This window comes from Hesperophylax consimilis, chromosome 20 (genome assembly GCF_061612785.1).
Source record: "Hesperophylax consimilis isolate HC1 chromosome 20, BYU_Hcon_1.0, whole genome shotgun sequence".
NCBI lineage: Eukaryota > Metazoa > Arthropoda > Insecta > Trichoptera > Limnephilidae > Hesperophylax > Hesperophylax consimilis.
In genome coordinates this window covers 19,270,687-19,289,342 of record NC_142855.1, presented here as the reverse complement: position 1 = coordinate 19,289,342, position 18,656 = coordinate 19,270,687, and the positions used below count along the sequence as shown (strand labels likewise).

General features: G+C 35.7%; 1 protein-coding gene and 2 long non-coding RNA genes across 5 annotated transcripts; 2 read left to right on the top strand and 1 right to left on the bottom strand.

The window, feature by feature from the left end:
• The first annotated feature begins 1,287 nt into the window (after positions 1–1,287).
• Positions 1,288–5,928, top strand: LOC149414269 (uncharacterized). 2 transcript variants are annotated; one of them, XR_016303976.1, is made up of 5 exons: positions 1,288–1,356; positions 2,007–2,220; positions 2,374–2,572; positions 3,474–3,644; positions 5,210–5,928. It is a non-coding gene; the product is annotated as an uncharacterized LOC149414269 (long non-coding RNA). The 2 variants fall into 2 exon arrangements; XR_016303975.1 differs by having other exon boundaries at positions 1,289–1,372.
• Positions 5,929–8,694: 2,766 nt separating this feature from the next.
• Positions 8,695–12,941, bottom strand: LOC149414268 (uncharacterized). Of its 2 annotated transcripts, none has more exons than XM_089644000.1 (5): positions 12,802–12,941; positions 11,880–12,105; positions 10,512–10,656; positions 9,815–9,925; positions 8,695–9,642 (listed from the first exon to the last, which is right to left on the bottom strand). In XM_089644000.1, the coding sequence occupies exons 1-5, from the start codon at positions 12,846–12,848 to the stop codon at positions 9,374–9,376; spliced, it is 798 nt and encodes a 265-aa protein (XP_089500126.1). In that variant the 5' UTR covers positions 12,849–12,941; the 3' UTR covers positions 8,695–9,373. The 2 variants fall into 2 exon arrangements, with proteins under 2 accessions (XP_089500126.1, XP_089500127.1); XM_089644001.1 differs by having other exon boundaries at positions 9,815–9,922.
• A 1,689-nt stretch (positions 12,942–14,630) lies between these two features.
• On the top strand, positions 14,631–16,568 carry LOC149414267 (uncharacterized). The gene is made up of 3 exons (XR_016304038.1): positions 14,631–14,752; positions 15,561–15,727; positions 16,472–16,568. It is a non-coding gene; the product is annotated as an uncharacterized LOC149414267 (long non-coding RNA).
• The last annotated feature ends 2,088 nt before the right edge of the window (positions 16,569–18,656 follow it).

Genomic DNA, 18,656 nt, shown 5'->3' with positions numbered 1-18,656 from the left:
TTCGGCAAGGCCGATTCCTGTATTGATGGACTGCAAATGTTTGTTCTCAACAGTCTTTTTCATATAAAAGTTTGGGTTTCCTTAAAAACACGCTTTTGCTCAAAAACAATCAAAGGTTTCACCTTTCATAAAAAATCACAAGAACTGGCCTGTATCTAAAGTATTTTACTTTTTAAAAGTGCCTAGTCATATTATGTGAAAGTGTATATTTATTGTGAATAAAATAATTCAGTTTGCTCTCAACAATAACGGAGTTTAAGGACCCTAATTTATAACAACCCTCACTTTTCAAGATCTTGGCTCTGAGAATTTTCAGCATTTTTCGATTAATGCCGGGGATCGTGACCTCAATTCCAATCATTTTCCTGTTGAGCAACCGACCTCTTCTCGTGGTCCTGCGAGAGGGTGAGTCCTACATAGGGAACTGCAGGCACCGATGTTCTGGAAATTAGAATACTCCATTTATAATAATTAACTTCTTCCCAACTTCACGACACAATAATTTCAAATAAACCTCACATTAGGTGTGACAATAAATTAACTATAAAAAATATGTTTGAATGTTTGTCTTTCTTTTTAAAAAAAAAAAAAAAAATTAAATTAAAAATTAATTATATGTACCCACTCAATGTTTTCTTCATTACTACCACAAGGCGGTGTTTTTAAATTATCCTCACTATGAAATGAATTTTAAATTATATTTATGTGGTGGGCATACAAATCATTTCTTCAGTACGTAAATTAATATTGATTAACTGTGTTAAGTCTATCTAGTCCATTTTTTAAATCTATATACCCTTCATTGAACTTCTTTTCAAATTCGTATTCTCATGTAAAAACCATTTCCTTATAATTTTTTTTGAAAAAATAATCTCAAATGAAATGTGTTAGGACTGTAAAGTTTTAGGTATTATCAGCGCTTTTGTGCCTTGGCAATTCAGCGCCCAACTGCTCCAATTGCGCCCGCATGGGTCCGACCTTTTGTTATTATTTTATAATATATTATTACTCAAATAAATAAATATCTACATATTATCATTGAACAATTAATCTAAAAATATTTTAACTCTGACGTCTTGGTGGCAGCGTTGATTAATAAATAACGATTCGCAATTTTTCCACACAAATATATTTTTATTCTCGTAAAACCACTGGCCTTGTCCGCGTCACAAACTACCCCGATTTTCAGAAAGCAAATACGTAGGTTATCGATTTCCAACTATGTGTTTTTGGTTGGTATGAAAGCCTTTAATAAAAATGTCTGTTTCTTTTTTTGTCTATGGATAACCTTCATTCTGTGTCAGAAATGTGTAGCGTACAATTAACTTAAATAGATACCAGTATTTTGTGATTACAGTTACGTAATATTTAAGTTTGTATATTTGTAAACCCTCCATAAAAACACAATCAAACCATTAAGAACTCTTTCAGTTCTCACTCTGCCAATATAATGTATCGGGTAAAACTTTGCTAGTCGCCATTTTTCTGAACCTCCACATTAATTGTAACTGTAATACGTGGTTTTACCACATACATGTCCACGGGATCTCATTTATAGAACATTCACTAGTTTCTCTGAATTTATAGTCATTGGTAAACTTGTCGAATTCAGCTGCATGCGAAGGTTCTTTGAAAAAAACAACATTCAATTTAAAATTAAATATCTAATGGAGATAACTATTCAAGTCGGGGGTTTAAGTAAATATGCACATAATAGGGTTTTAGGGTGTTAGTTTGGGTTATTTTAATAACTTACACGTATTTCCTAACCCTCAAACTTAACTTTGATTATGTAAAATACCATCTCCCACGACCTAAAAATTTATTTTTTGTGATAATTAAGTTAAAACCAAGTGCTTTTTATATTTTTTGCGCATTAAGCGTGCAGCGGAATTCGACAAGTTTATCTAGTACTCTATTAATACGAACTAAAATGCGTATTCTAAATCATAACTTACCTTTTGCTGCATGTAAAATCTCGTATTTTTACTCTTTACATTCAATAGGTCTGGTATAATGTCGAAGAATCTTCAGTATTGGTATTGCGTGGTACCAAATTGTAAAAGCACAAGCGTTTTTACGCCTGAAAAACAATTTATCAGTGTCCCAAAAGATGAAACAGTGCGAAAAAATTGGTGCGATGCCATTAATAGATGTAATAAGCCAAATGTAGTCCTGTCGTGTAAAACTACAAGATATTGCTGCGGGGATCATTTTGATGTAAGTTGAATGCTTCAATATTAGTGCTCTGCTAGGACGGGATGTTTCACAGCATTTGAACAATTCATCAAATTTCAAAGTCGATTTTATAGTTCTGTGAAAGTTTAATAATATACTTAACAATGCGTCACTTATCGTCCGTTTTATTTTTAGCTTCCAAATGATATGGAAAATTTTGTGAAACATAAAATTTTGGGCTTGGGAAGCCGACAACTTAAACCAAAGAAGGGTGTTTTGCCACATATTTTCGACTGCCAACACAAATCAACTACAGGACAAGGACAAAGGAGGGAAGAAAAGTCCACTGAAAGCAGTCATAAATCCGTGGATAAATATTATTTGCCTGTCGGGTGTAAGTACCGTAGTCATTTATTTTGCTTACTTCGTCCGGAACGTTATTCATATTTGGGAATGGTTTATGGTCTGTATAGAAGATATTTTGAACTTTTCAATTTGGGTGTGGATACCGCCGCCCAGGCAACCATTTATTACATAATCGACACCCCTGCTTTAGGTCACCCTAGGTGGTATTTGTGCAGTAATTGGCGTTTGCGTCGGAGAGACTGGTCGTGGGAGACTTCACCCTCAAAGATGACATAGTCCTTGAGGCATTTTTTTTCCTCATAACACCGACGCTACACCAATAATTTTTTTAAGGTGTATTGTCGACAATATTGCAAAGATAGTTTTAGCAATTGGTTATAGGTGGCACTGCTTGCACAGCAAGCGATGCGTGCAAACGCCAGGTTCCGAATGGATCCGCTTGAGATTCCTCAACCTTAGCCGATCGTAGGGGACAGAACCCAGTTTTAAACTGTTTCGACAAAATAATTTCGAGGCTCAACTAGAACGGACGTTAGTCCAGTTAGACTTTACGTAAATAAATCATCCTGAAATCTTGACGAACCGTGTAAATCATTGAAGTCTCCTATAATAAACGTCGCAAACGCGAATCTAAATACTACCCGTTAAGAAGTTACGCTACGCTTGGTGATTCAGCAGGGGTGCTCAGGTTCGTGGGAACAGGGCAATACGCCGACAAGAATAGGCAATGCAAATAAAATACGGAAATACCTTGCCGGTACTAAATTTCTGTAATTACTTGATCGGTTAACAAAGCCTTAAATTAAATGTGGAAAATTAAATATATTTTATGAAGTATAATATTATTACAATACAAATTCAAACATGTCAATGAATTATTACAAAGTTTTAATTTATAATAACGATCCAACCCTTTAAATAAATTGCAGCTCATAACTGTGCAATGGAAGTTCCTGACACAGAGAGTGTTTCCATCAAAACGGAACCAAGGAAGCTGAAGGCAGTAATAGCTGAAATGCCTGATACGTGCACTGTAATTGGTATTCCGAGCATAAAGCAGGAATGTTTGGAGTCCGGTGAAAGTACAGATCGGACGGAAGGTAAGCGTAAAATTATATTCACACATTTTTTGTTGTTATTGCTAAAATGTATAATTTTGTTTCGTTGATTCCTTAATTTATGTTTTTTTATGTGAATTCCGCATAAGAATCCCGACTGCCTGAAACCAGTGAAACATTTGTATCCCCGTTTTTACATTTAAAAGTTTACAATTAAAAGGCCTTACACATCTCGCTGTAATCTGAGGCGACTTAGGGAGAGTGGTGGTGGGGTTAAAATTGGCGTCTTCTCTACACACCCATCCCTGTCGCAGTGTGAAATTGATAGTACAGTAAAGCACTCGTTGATGAAGACGGCGCCAACACTTTCCAAAAATCAGCAAATAGGAATGGCTCTGGCGCTTTCTTTCCTAACTGATATCCTGGGGTCACCGGTCCCGATTTCGGAGTTAGGGCCGATTTGTCTTCTCACGCGGTGATCAAGGAAGAATTCTAGGTTGCTCCCCACCACTGCGACGATATTGCATCCAGTTGCAGGGAGGTGTGTGAGGCCTCTTAGACAAACCTACCATCATTAAAAGAAGGAAAATGGAAATGTAACGGTGCGTGCTTCACAAGTAAAGTAAATCTTTTTTTTATCGAAAACGTTATCAAATCATCCAAAAATATCAAGTAAAAACAGGGGAAAGGCGAATAAAGTATGTAAATAAGTCGTCTCATTGATACATCCACAGTTTGATAATGGCATTGAACGCAGAAACACAATAATAAAAATTAAATCTTGCAAAACAAATAACATTATTAAGATTTACTTTAAATTTTAAAAACCCACTTTTGGTAAGTTGTGGGGCAAAAGGCGTATGTAGGAGCCGAAGGAGGGTTTTGGGGATTCAACTGGAAGATCATTGTCAACATTAAATTTCTAAAAACCACCCCATGCCCTTTTCCCATCCCTTAAAGCAGATTACAGCTCGAGCAACGCTGGGTACTTAAGATAGTAAATAATAAACAATAAATAAAAAATAAATACACAAACCAGTTTGTTTGAAAGTGGATTGAATAAAGCCAATCATCGCGTATGTGATGATTTCACCAAATTCCTGGGCAGGATCTGTAAGGTGTTATATTTGGTATCTCAGTGCAATGTGTAATGTTAGCTTTGTTTCTTTTTGAAAAACTAACGTTTTAGAATTATTGCAATATCTTAATATTGCGAGAAAGAGTAAAAAAAAATTTACAATCTAAACAACCGATAAATCTCTTATGGTACATTTGCTCTAGAAATTGTGTTAACTGAATTATGTGGGTATAGCTGTAGAGTTTGTATTACATAAACATCATCATCACGGCGCTACATCCCAGGCTTCCTTCACAAATGTTTTCCACTAGCTGCATTCCGTTACCATTCTTCTTTCCTTCCAGTTCTTCTCCAATCCTCTTTACGCCTTCAATTCACCTCCTCCTTGATCGCTTCCACTGGGGCCCCCACTTAGTCATCATTTTCGGCGTCAACATCAGACATTCTTCCTACATGCCCAGAACATAGCAGTATTTTGGAACCTACCATTATTATGAACATAATTAAATAAATATACACTTTTTTACAGAAACTTGCAAAAAGGAAAATGAGAAACAAGATGACGAAGAACGAAATTTAACCAAGAATAACCAGTGCAAAGATCCGTTAAATTCGACGTCAAGGTCAAAATTTTCTTGTTCTTACTGCAACTATGCATGTTCACGAAAGACATATTTAATTAATCACATAAATGCTCACAATCAAGACAACGCATTCGCGTGTTCAGAGTGTAAATATTTATGTTCCGGAAAGGCGCGTTTAAGAAAACACTCGCGGACTCATACTTTAGAAAAACCGTTCTCGTGTTCGTACTGCAGCTATGTATCTTCAGAAAAGTCGCATTTAAAGCGTCATATGCTTACACATGGCGGAGAAAAATCGTTCTCATGCCCTGAATGCACGTATACCAGTTCACTAAAGAGCAATTTAAAGAGGCATATTGCTGCTACGCACGTCAAAAAGGTATTTTCCTGTTCGAAATGCGACTATTCGTGTTCTCAGAAGTCGGTTTTAAAGGATCACACTCTGACTCATAGTGAGAAAAAACTATTCCAATGTCCAGACTGCAACTATTCTTCTTCACAAAGATTCAATTTAAGTACTCATATGCTGACTCACAGTGGATTAAAACCATTTTCGTGTTCTGAATGTGACAGCGCGTTTTCTAATAGGACCAATTTAAACAATCACTTCCTGATTCACAGTGGAGATAAACCATTCGCGTGTCCTGACTGTAACTATACAAGTGCACGTTTATCTACTTTGAAGAGTCACATACTCACTCATAGAGGACATTAGATATAAGAGAGACATTATCAATCAACTCTCACTTATAACTGAAGGTTCCGTGACAAAACAGAACATTGAAGAAAAAGAACTAATCTAATCTAACCGAACCTATTATTTTAACATGTTATGTTTTATTATATTACTTTAAATAACTAGATAAATCTTGTACGTATATAAAACTATAGTTTATCTCATATTTTGTTCCTGTTTCATACGGGGAATTTCTCGGGGACCCGACGTTTCGACTAAGCACCTACAGCTGAATGTGTCCTGCGCTACTTAAGCGGCCTCCGTGTATTATAGAACCATACTCTCTTCGCACAGCCTCTGAATTTACTTTTTCCAGTTTTATCTGATGCGGCCAAATGGTCATCAATCTCCTCTCTAAAAGTGCCGCAAGTATTTAGTACAAAAGTCGCTCTTCTGACTATCTGAGTACACATGTCTAAAGCATATCGATTTTGTGACTTTTTTGTAATCTTAGCAAGTATATTATATCTTATTTTGCGTGAAATAAAATCTGTCTTGTCTTGGGTAGTTTAGTTTAAAAATATAATGTAACTGCTTCTAAGAATTTTCTTCATATTTTAGTTTTTAAGTATATTCATAATAAATAATTTTCAATACGAAAATATGTTTAATAATTTATTTTTATAAAAACCGAAAACATTTTTAAAGCGATGTTAATAATATATAATGTGAAAGCATATTGTACAAATTTTATATTAAATTTATAGTTCGTATTTAAATTCAATTAAAGGTCCTGTAAAAAATATTCCCATTTTCTGCGAAACAACTAAACAAGTTCTTATTGCATTTTACACACGTGAATTTAAAGTTATTTTAGTTTGAGGAGAACTCATCAAGTCTCATCCACACTCTGAGGTATTTATTCAATCAAATTCAGAGTCATTGATCTTGCAATGCTATTGCTTATATTTGCCCAAAAACCCATAGTCGTCGCCATGACTTATTCAAGATACCACACGGCAAAACAGATGTTATAGAACAACATAGCATGACACGAGGAATAATGTTGTTGAATGAAATTTTTGAAAATGTGGATGTATTTGATTCCTGATTTTAAATAGCCTTGTAGCGATCGACGCTCCTAGAAGAATACCTGCTACCTACTGTCTACGAGCACCTACTTGCCGCTGAACGAACTACCTACGTCAATACAATTGCGAGTTTGACTAGGTAAATTACGTGCATCCGCAAGAAGGTTCTAGGCAACTGCCTAGGCATATTTTCAGCTCCACCGAAACATCGAGATTCAGCGATTAACCGACAGTTTACCAGCGGTTTCGCGAAGCTACTGCCGCCATCGGCTTGGTTATATAAACCGGCCCGACGCAGCAAGTAAGTCAGTCAGTCATTAGTCAGTCAACAATCGCAGTCTCGCGAGTGACCAACTTGCGCGCCTCCTCCGCGCAAAGGACCACCTACATACACCCGGCTTAGCACGGTTCATCCATGGACTCCTACGGGATCATCACAGCGCCCTGGATTCAGCATCCCTGGCCAGCGCTACATCCACGCGCTTAGACCCCCTCGGCATCCTCGCCGGTCTGCGTATCGGCCCGCGACATCCTCGCCGGCCTGCACCTCCCGCTCAACCGCCGACCAGATTCTTCGTATCTTCGGCTACCTCGTTCAGCACTGGAGCACCCATGGTCTTCACCAATTCCTGACACATCCTTCATTCCTGAGACTTGGGGTGATGGTTTTGGTAAATTGAACTGACTTGTTTAAAGGTATCACATCAAAATATTACTTTACTCTCAGCAAACTAACTATGGAGAGGAAAAATACCTAACCAATTTACTCCTCACTAAAGAGGAAAATCTCCTCCGAGAGGGCCCGATTCGAATTTGTTCTATAAATAGAGAACTGAATTCCATACAAAGTCAGTTCAACAACTACCTCTGAAAGGAAATCCTCTCTACTGAAGAACCATCACCAAGTCTCCAAGAAATATTTTCAAGTGTTTTACTCAGTACTAAATTTAGTTTTGCCAGTAATAAATTATTTTCGTCAGCTCAGATTTGGAAATAAATTCCTTTCTTAACTTGGCTCCAAACTTCACTTCAAGCTTTCACCACACTCGCCGAGACTGAAACGTTGACAAATGTACCCAGCCTCATATGCATATACAGTAATTGTACGGACGGTTAATTGTCTCGTACAGGCCCGATATATAAATTTTATATTTAGTTTTGGTCTAGTATCCAGGTTTTTAAGTCCTTGGAGATAAAATATTACACTTCACGGAAGTATAAGAATTCAAATTCATAATCAAATAAAACGAGCATATCAAATATCAATAGATTGGGCCACGCCACATAAAAAATGAAAACATTACCAAAATTTTGCCATACCAAAGTACCATATTTTATCTCGTGCTCGGAATGAACTTATAAGGACTACCGGTACACTAATTTCATTAAACATATCAAACTGCGCTCTAAAGTCAAGTCGTTCTTGTGCTCGGAATGCACTTTTAAATGCAGTCGTAAAGCGAACATAAAATCCCTATTTTAGAAGACAATGTTGTTGAATTTCCTACATTTAAGTGGGGTGGTGGGTAATATAATATTAATTACATGCACAAAAGAACACATTTTATTTCGAAGACGTTTTGATTAATACAGTTTCAAGAGTTTCAATTGCTAAGAGGTAATGCAACTATGCCACATCCATTTGATGATTAATGCGAGTAAGGGACATCCAAAATAGATCAGATACCTCAAACGGATAATGATTCAGAAAAACGGAATCGTATGTACGGGAAGATATTTTTTTATTTAAAAAGAAAGACAAACATTCCCGGGTTACGAATAACCTGACAATATTTTAAAATCTCCTACTACCACCACAGTAAGCAAAAAAATTTGCTTGTTTTTTTTTATGTTCTTTATTCAGTAAAGTTTATACATTACAGTAAACGGGTAAATTTTTGGCCACCACACTAGGCACATGCCCGTGTTGTAGTGGTCAAGTTTGATGTAATGTGATGGAGGACTTTGCCAGTCGAGGAATTGAGCACACATACATGGATGTAATGCAGCAAAGAGCGTGTACCAAAAAGGTGTATGTGGCGGTCCATTATCTCTACCTATAGCGTGATATGTAGGTAGCCTTATTGAGACAACACCACGTCGTTTAAGAAGTTTTAATTACAGGTTTTAAATATTCCCAACCGTGAGAAGTCAGTGGGGAAATAATATCCGCTATTGCAGTATTTTGTGGGGCTGTAGCAGGTGGGATATGGCGAAGAGGGAGGAGGGAAAGTATCTGGCTATTTCTTTCTGGTAACCTAACACGGCTGCCGTTTCAAGCAGTGTTTTTATCCAGAATGGTTTTCTTACACCAGGGCGATATTTGGGTAAAATTACTACTGCTAAGGACGTGAACGAGAAGACATAGCTTTGTATTTCTCAATAACCCCTAAAATTTCCGTTTCTGCTTCCAGTTTATATTCTTCCGAAATCATTTTGAAACCATTATGCAGCGACATAAGGAACAAGCTATCGTCTTTTTGCTGAGAATGTTCAAGATTTGAGTATTTGATGTCGAATCTTTCAGGCGAACATCGAAATGGCTTGCACTCGGTTGGTGTATTGCATCGCCTATCTGGTGGCTGGAACTTTGTTGAGCGTTCATCTTCACCTGCAGATTGAAGCAAAAAATTTGTTGCATTGGTGTGATTATTTCCAAATGACAATATCTGACCAAATGCTAACCAATTCAAGTATTATTTTCTGCATTCGAAAATTATTTCTTCGATTTCTACAGAGGCGACGCCATCACCTGTAAGCTGTCAGTAAATAAATCAACTCACTCAAAGGATCCGAAAAGGAAGTCTGAGCAACTGTCTCCTTGGGAATGTCTTCTTCAGAGGACACTGAAACTCTTTCAGTTTTTGGCACGTTTAACACAACAAAAGAAACTTCTGTAACAAAACACAAGAATATATAGTTAAACAAAGCGTAAAACTGTTTTTTTTTGTATTTCGGATAAACATATAAAATATATTATTATTTTCATTTCTTTTAAAAAATATTAATACTCTGCAAGAGTTCGGGGGGGGGGAAGAGATGAAGAAGAAAATATCTGGATCTTGTCAATAAACATGGCTAAAACCACTTCAAGCAAAGTTTCGATTCCAAGTGGTATTTTTTTATATGTTTACCGCACAAGAGGTACTCCCAACCGTCCAGAGCCAGTGATCCTATGGTATCCCCAATTGGGTATGTTGTGAGGCAGAAGGTATTAAGAAGGGTAAGAGATTGGAAAGAGAAAGTAACTGGCTATTCAGATCTGGTCACCAAACACGGCTAAAGCCATTTCAAGCGACGTTTCAGGTCAAGGTGAAACTAAATTAAATAAGTATTTTAAAAATAAATTGTGAAATATTACGAATTAACCAAATGAAAGTTAATTGCGCAAGCTGGTATTTGAACCCGGATTGCTAGTCGAGAAACACCCCTCGACCACTGAGCCTACGTATATGTAAGTATTTTCATAATGCAAATAACCTGTCATTTCGCCGTCATTTGAATCTGGGTGCTGTAACGTTGAAGGTTGGTTATTCGCAATTCGCAGGGCAGAACTGGACGGGCCTGGAGTTACTGGAGTACTGCCGCCGGAGTTTTTTCGACCTGCTTGCTCTTTTGCGAACTTCTACAATAGGAAAAATATCTTCTAAGATCTAAACAAATATACGATTTCAATATTATTTGTTGAGAAAAACTCTAAACTATAATATTTAATCATCAAAATACAGAAAAGATTCATCGGGGAATTGAACCCAATTTATGAAGATAAGTTTGATAGTTCTTTTTTGAAGTATGATACAGTGAAATACGACCGAAGGAGATAGGTTCTCATTAGCTCAGTTGGTAGCGCAGTGCCCCGGCAAGGTAAAGGTCATGGGTTCAATTCCTACATGTGACCGTATATTTTCTGATTTTTTGCAATCAATATAATGAATTGGCTGGAATCAGCTTAATAGGTAACATATATTATTGATACTGTTCTCTCAATTGAGTCTCAATATAGGTATATTATTTATGTTAATTTTCTTATATTGTAAAATTATTAACCTCAATACAGGCTTATAATTGTGAGGTAAAAAAAATATTACGTAAAAAAAATACAATGTTAAGAAACAATAAGAAAATGTTGGTAGCTCTCGTTCCAAGTATGATGCAGTTAAAAATTACGGAAGTTTATGTGGTCGAGGCAGCTCAGGGTTCAGAGCACTACCTCGGCAAAGAAAAGGTCCTGGATTCAGTCCTCAGATGCGACCAAATGTTAAAGGCTGTGCGTAAAACCAATTAAAATAAAATTAAAATAACTATTCCTTCAAAAATAAATCTTTTTTGTTTCAATTTGTTCGTGGTTCGTATTATCTTAAATGATTATACGAATTAATGAGTAATGAAGATAATAATACATTACACCCGCGTTATTACTAAAGAAAAACGAAATCCAATTCCCATCAAAAATATAATCAGACCACAGCACTACGGTTCTGGGTGATTGGGTCCTAACTACGAACAGCGAAAAAGTTGTGCACATTTTCGGAGCGATACAATAAATGGTGTTTGAAATATTAGGTACAATTATGAGCTTTTCCAACTGCCAGGGTCAATATCAATACGATGATTTAAAACACTGGGAAGAAAACGCACTGTTGAATAAAGAAACAGTTGTATGATTATTCCAAATCCCAGTTCCTACTTAAATTGCATTATTCTTTGTTTTTGTTTCGTTTAAACAAAGAACACCGACGCCAGTAACATTTGTTTTATGTTCGAATTTTCGTCAGCAATCATAATACCGTAAAAAGTCTGTAAAATATTGCAAATTATCGTCCCGAGTTAATCTAATTCAATACATACCATTTTGATAGCTCTGCTCCTATTGTAATACTTGAACTTCAGTTGAGTGATTGAGCGATACATCCTGCCTTCCTGGTTGAATTCTCCTGCCAATGATTTCCAGGCTTCTTCCTTCTTCTTCATAGTTCTGTGGTCTTTTTTTGGGTTGTTGATGATGTCCGAATACTTGTCGTAGAGGTCCAACAGTACATCTACTTCTGATTGTGTGAATCTAGACCCTTTGTCCCTAAAAACACGTCAGACATAGATGCATGAACAGGACATGCCTATCAGAACGCGCCAACTAACAGAGTGACTCGACTACTTAGCGATGCTGCATTGACTGTTTAAATTGTCAGGAGGAATTATAGAATTGTACATAGTCAAATATATTACGTGGTATTTCAATGTCACTCACTTTATAAGTGCACTAAAAACGCTTGCAATCACAAAATTTCCCAAATTCGTGAGACTGTAGTCTCAATTACTCTTTATTATATGTGCCACATTATTGCCCATTTTTAGAACTCATTTTTATTGATAACTAACAAAAAACAATAGTCACGTTCGTGTTCACCGTTTAAAGGCAAAAATGATACCGACAGCCGTGACAATAGCCGACTAGTTAGTACTGAGAAAGGACAAACATAAATCAGAATGCATTGAAAATTAATTGTTTTTTCCGATACTGTTAATTTTACAACGCACATCTCATCATTTTCACTCAACTGCAAATGTACAATAAAACTATATACTTATGGCTAACAGGTTGCAGTTTTCTCAAAACGAAAAAGTGTGACTTTCATTGTTTTCTCACATTTTTTTTCAATTCTTCAATACATGTTTTGTAATCACTTCTATTCTATTCTAGTAGATACTACTTGTTACCGTAGTTCCTTTGCCATATCACATTACCTGAACAAACAAAAATAAAAATTCTTACTTTGCCTTTGTTTCCTCATCATCTGCCATCCATATAATTTTATTCATTATATTAAGAGCCCCTTAGCAAGTTTTGTCAAAAAGCTGCGTTCAAAGAAACATAATATTGCTGTCGCTATTCTGACAGTTCTGGAAATTAATTGCCTTGAAAAATAGTGCTGAAACAAAGATAACTGCATGAATTATAATGTAACTTCTGTGGTAATATGAAACCATAGATAAAACGTTACGTGACAACAAAATGACTGACAAAATAGCGGTGTCAAGAAGGAGTCTTGGGTAGAAACTGTTACTTTATTTATTTTCGAACGAAATCAACAACCTTTAACCAACGCTTCTGACAGCCTTACAATACCCATCACCAGGGCAGATGTTACACAAGGAGATAATACCCCAAAATATATTTTTAAATTGTATTAATCTATTTATACCTAAATTTCTGTCACATAATAATGTTTTAAAGTTGTTTTAATTACAAATAATTATAAGCGATAATTAGTCGTCTGAAATATCTATACAAATTGAAAATATCTCCCGAGTAAAAATAAATGCCGTCAACGGGAATTGAACCCGTACCTTCTGATGTCCGGTCATGTTGTTACAACTTTACTTAAGGGAGTTTAATATTAACACTATGCATGTAAAAGAAAAGGAGGAACGAGTAAAAAAAGAACTTACTTAGTTACAAACAATATTAAACATTTATTTTTAAAAATTTATAAAGTTGGGGTTAGTTAAAATTTAAGCTTAATATTATTTTTCATTCTAATTCTTAAAATTAATTGTTCGTTTCCTTAATTCTAAATTATTGTTTATTCAATGTCTTTAAAAAGTTGTTTCGCGTTACGAAATAAACATTCAAAAATTGTTTAGGCACTTCCCTTTTCAATGATTCTGGATTCTTCACGTTCGCACTTATCACTGATAACACAAGCAGAAACATGGGCTGGTTCCGAAGGGCGGAATCAGTTCAGCCTGGGCCAAGGCTCCGAAGGGCGGAGTCGGCAGGCAGCGACTCCTGAGAGGGCAGCTTCTTGGGCGGAAGTCTGGCGACCACTCTGGCTTCCTGGGTGGAAGTTCGCGGGGTTACGGGAAGAGCCTCGGCGACCGCTCTAAGGGGGAGGGCAGGAGGTTCCTCTACGGAGGCGAGATGGTAACTGCCGGTTGTTGAAAAATCTGTTTTAAGCCGCGCGATCCGGAGACTTTCGCGTTGTTCGGGTCCATGGCGCTGGCGTCGCCACTCTCACCGCTAGATGGCGCTGGCTGGCTGATTCTGATCTTCCGATTAACTTAAGGTTCAAAATCTTAATATTTAGGTATTATCTTAATATTATGTAAATAATTGCAATATAGCCTAGCGCCTTGGGCGAAGGTTTTTATTGCCTTTGGGTCGCTGGCTTAACATTTTTCCATTTCAGATTTATGACTTTATGAGGATCTAGTAGGTCTATTTCTAGGTTGGCTTTTTTTATTTTTTTATTCCAGTTACCGGCCAATCTATAAAACTATTTTTTTAAGTCTAATAATACGAACTGCCGCCTCCATCTGCATGTAAAATTACGGAGAATATATGCGGGCGCACGTGTACAATTTGGTCGTTCTGTGAATTCAAGTCACGTAGATACCTAGGGACATATCAATGTCATATATTATTTGTGTAATTAAAATGTTATTAAATCCGAACGCGTTAAAAAGATTTTATTTATTTTATTTATTTATTTTATCCATCCAGTACACAAGTTGGTACTGGAAAGTAGGTAATGTAGGTACTATAGATCGAACCACTTTCTTAAAATTGTCTATGACCGTTCTATGACTACCTATTTTGACGTTTCTCGGATGAATGACACTTTGTTCGCTGCATTTATAAATATGAAAACCTAGGAGAACGTTGTGCATCATTGCTAAGATTTCATCTGAATCAAAGAAAATAAACTTATTTCCACAATCATGTATGTATACATTGACGATTTAAATGTACTACGTATGGTACGATTTATATCCGTTGCTCTGTACGCTTGCTCAGAGATATATAATGTTATGTGTATTTTTTCCATTAACTCCACACAGAATGTAATGTGAATGCAGTGAATATAATCTTTGGGGATGCGGTGTGAAGAGTCTTTATGGGGAGAAGCAGAAGGTGAAAGTTATTATTTACTTAACCGCCGCACTGTTAGGCACATATTGTGGAAATTACACTTTGTTTCAACAATTACTGCAGGAAACAACTATTTACGTTCTCACGATAATTTATTAGGTTCTTAGTTTGTGTTAATTGAGTAATTTGTGCATATTTAGATTTAAACAAGTTATACAAAAAAATGCAAAATTCCGGCAAAGGGATGGTTTTACATAATATGTGCCCATTAAAAGTGCGGCGGTTCCGGAAATATTTACCGGACGGAACATGGGTCTTTTCGCCGCCAATTGCACGGTATTCACGTTTTTTGTAATTATATTTCATTACTAGCGGTATCCCTATATGATATATGAATTACAACAAATTTTTGATTAGTTATTTTTATAATTTACTAATTTTCCGTTTAAAATACAAGAAAATATGTATCTCGCTACGCGTTGCTGTGGTTCAGCTAAAAGCTTGTTTTTATCTGTCACATGAAACATCTATATAATATAGGTAAATAAAAACACACGCGTATTCAAACGCAACGTAGGGTCAAAATTTCAAGATTTAAGATTTAGAACAAACGAACACTAATATTTTTATTTATATATAAATATTTCTGTTAATTATAGTGGTGTCATGGACCTAACTAACACAGATAAAGTCAATATCATTAAGACGGAAACGGGGACCCAAGAAAATGAAGAAGGTAAAATGTCGCAAACATACATCAATACAAACATCCCTGATGTTAAACAGAAATGCTTGGAGAACACTGACATTACTTGTCGGACTGCAGGTAAGAAAAAATATTTCTGTATTGCTTTGAACCAGATAAGAAATAAACAATAACAACAATAAGCTATAAGTATGATCAACTCCAATTTTAAAGAAAACTGATATATAAGAAGAACCTTCACCTCCGACAGGCCAATGAAAAACGGCTCCATGATAACTCAACACAGTGACAATTCAACACACCTTTAAAAAGTGATTTGAAATCTTTAGAAACGATGAAAAAAAATAAACCTAACCTAACCTTCTTAACCCAGTTTATAAAGTATTTGTTTCGTCACTTTCCATGACTTTATAGAACTTTTTAAAAATGTGATGAATTATCATTTTGATGATTTATCCGGTCACCATAAAATACATATCTTCAGTGTGGTGGCCCCATGGATATTTAGTGATAAGTTGAGTGTACCAAATGCGAAATATATGTTTCCACAATTTGAGCGGTCGGTGGCTGAGTTGAGATCGCGTTTGGGTCCCATCCAGGCATAGAGTGTTCGATTCCTCGGCTGGCTAAGTTCTCCATCACAGACCAAGCAACATTTTCCGCTTATTGTGGTTGTAGTAAAAGATTTTCAAATATTGTCAGGTTATTCGTGACTCGAAAATGTTTCTTTCTTTAAAAAAATATATATTTTCAAAAAATGTTGTATGGAGTGTGAACACTTGGAATTTGTTTCATAATATGATACGTTCTTTGTTATCTACGAACAATTCCATACTTTTTTAATGTATTATCTTTTTTCCACAGAAGTCACACAAGAAAATAAAACTTCTACAAAAAAACCTTTACCAGCTTCTCAAAAAAATGATCCGACAAAAGGAGCGATTTCAAAACCATTCCTATGCGCTGACTGCAGTTATGCTTCAAATATAAAATCGTATCTAAAGAAACACATGATTACGCACTCGCATGAAAAAAATTTCTCATGTCCGCAATGTGATTTTCGCTGCGCTCGCAAACATCAATTAAAGAGTCATATTGAAGTACATACTGGATTGAGGCCTTACGCGTGTACGCTATGCAATTATGCATTTGCTAAACAACCAAGTTTAAATAGACACATGTTGAGGCACGGAGAAAAACGTATCTCATGTTCTGAATGCAAATATAAATGTGTTGAAAAATCTTCTTTAAAGATTCACATGCTTACGCACTCCCTAGAAAAACCATTTTCATGTCTTGAGTGTGGTTATCTATTTTCTCAGAATTCTTCTTTAAAGATACACATGCTTATTCACACAGGAGAAAAACCATTCTCGTGTTCCTTATGCAATGCTCTATTTTCTCAGAAGTGTAATTTAAAGAATCATATGCTTACGCACTCGCGAGAAAAACCATTCTCGTGTTTGGAATGCAATTATTCGTGCGCCCGTAAGCCGGATTTAAAGAGCCACATGGTGAAACACTCAGGAGAGAAACCTTTCTCGTGTTCCAAATGCAAATTTAAATGTGCCCGTGCACAGCATTTAAAGAGACATACATTAAGACATTTTCGGGAAAAACCTTCAAAAAATCCTAATAAAAAAAAATTGTGCTTGTAAACCGAATTTACAGACTCACACATTTATTATTTACTAATTTTTTAAACGTCAAATTAAAATATTTTTTTTGTTAAATATTGTACTATATTCAGGTATCTAATCGTACTTTATATCTTGTCTGAATTATTCTTCATATAATCAGTTCCAATTTTGAAAATGACACTTAAATTTAGAGCAATTTTTAAGGTAAGGGGGGTCTGCTCCCAGTCGTCTGGGGCCAATGAGATACCCGATTTGCCGTTGGCGCTGAAAATTGTTTGAAATTTGCTCGCTGCAGACCAACAAAAGATAAAAAACCTATGCTTTTTGCCATCTTTTGACTGCGAGATAATGCAATTTCTTTTCGAAAGATGTTTTCGTCCACCAATATGCTTTGTTCCGGTGCACACAAGGCCGAATTATCAATTTACAACGCAAAAAATATTTTAATTTGATTATCTGATCTGAAATGCTTGCGAGGAAAATGCATAGGAAAATCTTTCGTAAAAATACCTAATTAGGATTGGCTAAGGTCAGGGTATTCTATTTTTTAAATAAATATATTTCAAATAAAATTATTTCTGGATTTTGAATTATTGAGATAAGTAAATATGACATCAAATTATCATCAAACTGTGAAATGATGATAACGTGTAAAATATGTAGTTCTTTTCTCTTAAGGCCTTTTTGTAGGCGTTCAAAGAGGTTGGAAAGGGAAATATCTATATACGAATGTTAGAGGAAGCGCGCTAATATTTAAAAAAAAAACAATAATAATTAAGCAAAAATGGAAAAAAATATATCAAACAAAACACGACTCATTTGAAATAGAGCAAAAATCTCTCGTCAAACGCTTTAGTCACATTTAAAGATACACTGTGATTTTTTTCATGCCTATAACATAATAAATAACGGAACAAAACGTATTATTAATAATTTTTGGAGCTTACGTCGATTTCTTTTCTCTCGGGGGAATTTCATATAATTAAAGTTTCGGCATAACATATCTCTAAATAGTATAAAACAAAGTCACTTTCCCCGTCTGTCTGTTTGTGCGCCTAGTTCTCCCAAGCTATGCAACGGAGTTTGATTCGGAGTTTTCATTTAGAGAATTTATTCCGGAAGACTTATATATATAATACATGGATATTATATATGGACACGTCAGCTAGTGTATGTGGTGTGATATGTATTTTTTTTTTGGAACTTAACGGAGTTAACAAGAAACTTCTTATAAATAGGTAGAAATTGGGTATGTAGGGGCTTAATCTACATTACTTTTACCGCCAAGAATACCTGAAAATAATGCGCTCGATTTGACAAAGGGGGACATAACATTTAACATTTTTTTTATATTACTAAAAGATATTTTTTCGAACTAGTAATAAATGACTTGAAACTTTTTTTAAAAC